We start from the raw sequence: 4,829 nt of genomic DNA on the forward strand, positions 1-4,829 counted from the left end.
ACTAAAATATAACACAGTATTTCAAACAAAACATCTTTCTTACTCAAAATGTTTGTACTTTTTTACTTCTTCACACTTTTCTCACAACAAAACATATTCCTGTAATGGAGGCTCATTTCCATAGTTAAGAATCTCTGCCCAGTGGCCACGATGCACAATGTCAGGATCCTGGATCCAGCTCACCTAACTGGAATGTAGTCGTTACCTCTGCCAAGGAGGTTGTGTTTTCTGTGCCATTTGTCTGTTTGTCTGTCAGCAGTGATGAATGAACTTGCAATGTCAGAGGCACACAGAATGCTGCTGACAATTTGAGACAATCTGTTCTTGCTGCTATTGCGTCACACAGAGGCCGCCTGCAGACCTCCAAGATAACAGCCAGGCTTTATCAACCAAAACAATAAGCTCAGAACCGGGTTTATTGCCCAGTAGGTTTTAATTTACAAGGAATTTGTTTTGGTATATTAGTGCATAAACAATAATTAATATAATAAAGTAAAAGCAAATAAAAATCAAGTATGGTAACCACAGCTGTTTGCTAACAATGTAATTTCTACTTGTAATAATAATAATAATAATAATACATTTTATTTATAGGCGCATTTCTGAAAATTAACAACTAAAATTACAGTGCATAAAATCAGGGTACAAAACAACTGGAAACAAAGATTGAGAAAGAGTGATCACCTGGGATATGCCAGTTTAAAAAGATGTGTTTTCAGGCGGGATTTAAAAATGGAAAGTGAGTCAATGTTGCGGATGTCTGGTGGAAGAGAGTTCCAGAGACGAGGGGCAGAGCGTCTGAAGGCTCTGAAACCCATGGTAGTCAAACGAGCAGGAGGTACAGTGAGGTGAACAGAAGAAGAAGAGTACGGGTGGGGGTGTTAATATGAAGGAGGTCAGTGACGTACCGAGGAGCGAGGTTATGAATGGCCTTGAAGGTCAGGAGCAGACTGGCCGGCTGGCTCGCAACCGATGCATTCTTGGTAAAATGGGTGTGTCACCCAAGAGGAATTTGAACCGTTCTTGGCGAAATGTGAACTTGTGCATTGGGACAGAAGGCCACAAAAGATGACGTTTCACAAGAACACAAGAACACGAGGCATGAATGCAGACTGAGATAGAACCTCCCATTTTTCACATGTGGTCCTACTCCTCTTCTGTACAGGTGTAATATCAATCACCCCCTGTGCTTTTCCTGATATGAGCAGCCAAAATGTCTGCTGTGAAAAACATCTATTTAACTCAAAATGATCTCAAGCTTTTAAAGGTGTATCATGAAGAACTCTTTGTAACAGTGACTGCAATAAATAAGATTCTGGGCTTTTTAAAGCTGGTCATGGTTACTTTTCTGAAACAATCTCCAAACATTCAAGTCTGTCTCCTGATGTTTGAGTCTGATTGTAGTTTCTGATGTGCTCTGTGTTACAGTGATACAGGGTCAGAACGGCTGGGGAGTGACTTACACCTCTACTCAGATCTGTGCCTTAAAAGGATCAACAGTGGAAATAAGCTGCACCTACACATACCCATCCAGAAGAAATGGCCGTGATACTAAAGTTGAGGAAACATTCTGGTTTACTCAACTGCAAGATAAAAAACCTGTGGATCTGAGAACAGACTCAAGATACGCAGGTCGTTTGCAGTACAGTTGTTCTAACAACATCTGCACTCTGAGAATCACAGACCTGAGAGAGAGCGACTCAGCTGAGTACAAGTTCAGGTTCATAACAAACCAGCCAGATGGAAGATTTACTGGTTCACCTGGAGTCACTTTATCTGTCAGAGGTAACATTTTTGTTGGAGACCATGTAAGTTAGCTCCAAATGCTCAACGTTTGGGAAACACTACAGTGAATTCTGTATGATTTTATCATGTGTGTAAAATGAAAGCTCAATCTAAAATTATATTGTTGTTTCTTTACAGATACAGGTTTCCAGGTGCAGGTGAGCAGTTTAGAGTCATGCAAGACTTACACGTGTACATGGTCACAGCTTAAGTGTCTCAGCAGCTGTAGTCTACCTGATCAAACCTCCTACATCTGGTACAAGAATGGGCAGAAAATTAAGGAAGAAGCATCTTCTTATTCAGACTACTTTTATCCTGCAGACAGCTATTCCTGTGCCCTTAAAGGACATTTTCCTTCTCCATCAGTGTGTGAGTTCACTCCACAATCTTCTAATAATGTGACGCTGTTTTGAACATTTTAGCTGATGTTCTTTATCATGACTTCATGTATCTTTTAAAATAAGCAAACTCATCCACAGCAATACAAGCAGCTGTGAATTACTGCAGTAAAGACTATAGTTTTAATAATCATCAAAAATATTTCATTTTCAGGTGGCCATGGTCATTCATGCAACAGAGTGACTTACACTGACAGAAGCATCTGTGCTGTCAAAGGCTCATCAGTGGACATTTCTTGTACTTACAACAGTTATTACACAGATATCAGATCTAAATTCTGGTTCAGTCCTGAACGTAGTCTTCAGTGGCAGAATCCCTCACAGCCTGAGGACCTTAGTGAAGACTCCCAGTATGCAGGTCGTGTTCAGGTCCTTGAAACAGAGAGAGGACGCTCCACTCTGAGAATCACTGACCTGAGAGAGAGCGACTCAGCTGAGTATCACTTCAAATTCACAGCAGGAAGCTTTGAATGGAGGAGTAGTTTACCTGGTACAACTCTGACTGTCACAGGTACTGATGAACACAAACTGTAACAGCACATTTAAACTATCTGATGACAAGTGAATGTGCTGAATAGTGATCCTGATGGGAAATAATTGTATGTGTGATTAACTCATTACATAATTGTCATAAAAATTTATTGTTTATATTTCTGTGTATGTCTGTGTGTGATTCAGGACCACATTGAACAAATATTTCAATTTTTTTTTTTTACAGATCCAGATCTCCAGGTTCAGGTGATCAGATCAACAGTCAACACATATTCAACCTGGGCAGAGCTGCTTTGTAACAGCAGTTGTCGTCTACCTGATCATCCTTCCTACGTCTGGTTCAAGAATGGACAGAAAATTCAGACAGAAACATCTTTTTCTTATTCAGGCTACTTCTATTATCCAGACAGTTATTCCTGTGCTGTGAAAGGACATGAGGGTTTCCCCTCTCCTTCAGTGTGTGAGTTTACTGCTCAATCTTCCACTCACACAACACCATCTGGTGGAGCTGTATAACTACATGTATTTTTAATAAGGAGACCCTTACTGTGATTCTTTACTATAGCTCTGGTTTAAAAATGGTCATATGTATTTATCTTTCAGGTGTCCATGATCAAACCTGCAACAGAGTGACTTACACTGACAGAAGCATCTGTGCCTTCAAAGGCTCATCAGTGGACATTTCTTGTACTTACAACAGTTATTACACATATATCAGATCTAAATTCTGGTTCAGTCCTGAACGTAGTCTTCAGTGGCAGAATCCCTCACAGCCTGAGGACCTTAGTGAAGACTCCCAGTATGCAGGTCGTGTTCAGGTCCTTGAAACAGAGAGAGGACGCTCCACTCTGAGAATCACTGACCTGAGAGAGAGCGACTCAGCTGAGTATCACTTCAAATTCACAGCAGGAAGCTTTGAATGGAGGAGTAGTTTACCTGGTACAACTCTGACTGTCACAGGTACTGATGAACACAAACTGTAACAGCACATTTAAACTATCTGATGACACGTGAATGTGCTGAATAGTGATCCTGATGGGAAATAATTGGATGTGTGATTAACTCATTACATGATTGTCATAATGTTCTATTGTTTATATCTCTGTGTGTGATTCAGACCCACATAAAGATCAAGTTTTTCTGTTTTTTCTTCCCAGATCTCCAGGTTCAGGTGATCAGATCAACAGTCTACAAGAATTATACTGAGGCAGAGCTGCTTTGTCACAGCAGCTGTCGTCTACCTGATCGTCCTTCCTACGTCTGGTTCAAAAATGGACAGAAAATGGAAAGCGTGGAGACATCTTCTTATAAAGATCAGTTTTATCCTGGAGACATCATCTCCTGTGCTCTTAAAGGACGTGAGGATTTCCGCTCTCCTTCAGTGTGTGAGTTTATTCCACTGTGTCAGGAAAAAAACATTAAAATACAAATTACAATTTCATACATAGCCATATTGGAGTCTTTTAGCTGTTAATGTACACACAGCAGCATTATTTATAGAAATAAAAATCTACTAATGGTAGGAAAGCAATATTCAGATGCATGTTGTGAAATAACAATGTGTTTTTTTTTTTTTAAATGGAAAAATAATTTTTTAATGATAAAATATGTTGTTGCTACGTTTTGTAGCATGTCTAAACTACATATGAATTTTAATAAATTTATGAGAATACCCAATTATGAATTTTAACATTCAGAAAATATTAATCTATAAATCTCTCGTTTCAATATTATCACAAAATTCACACCTACCTGATAGGTGCTTATCCATAATATGTAAGTACCTATTTAACCCACAGTGTCCTATTCTTAACCTAGTGAAGATGATTTCCTCCTTTCGTTTCCTTTCAGTGATCCTTTCTGTCCAAACCTTTTGTTGAATGTTATATAAATGCCTCCCTTTCTCCCCTGCATCCCAGTGTACCTGCCACGTTTTATTAATTTTTGACCTGATTAGTGCTTTGGCTTCTGCTTTACTTATTGAAATTGCTATTTCAACAGCTTCCCGTTTACTGGCTTGTTTTGCCAATCTATCTACAGTTTCATTACCCTTCAACCCCACATGTGCTGGAACCCATGTAAACTTTACCCTCTCCCCCATCTGACATATCTGTGAGTAAAGTTCCAGTAATTCATATACTATGTCCTGTCTTG

General features: G+C 39.3%; 1 protein-coding gene across 1 annotated transcript; it reads left to right on the forward strand.

Annotated features, from left to right (window-relative positions):
• Positions 1–756: 756 nt before the first annotated feature.
• LOC123966844 lies at positions 757–4,060 on the forward strand (the record flags this gene model as incomplete). Its single annotated transcript, XM_046042943.1, has 6 exons — positions 757–838; positions 1,429–1,785; positions 1,924–2,154; positions 2,338–2,694; positions 2,902–2,915; positions 3,841–4,060. Coding segments are annotated over exons 1-6 (1,261 nt in total), but the record flags the coding sequence as incomplete, so codon positions are not given.
• Positions 4,061–4,829: the final 769 nt, after the last annotated feature.

The sequence above is a fragment of the Micropterus dolomieu genome, unplaced genomic scaffold, assembly GCF_021292245.1.
Source record: "Micropterus dolomieu isolate WLL.071019.BEF.003 ecotype Adirondacks unplaced genomic scaffold, ASM2129224v1 contig_14395, whole genome shotgun sequence".
Lineage (NCBI taxonomy): Eukaryota > Metazoa > Chordata > Actinopteri > Centrarchiformes > Centrarchidae > Micropterus > Micropterus dolomieu.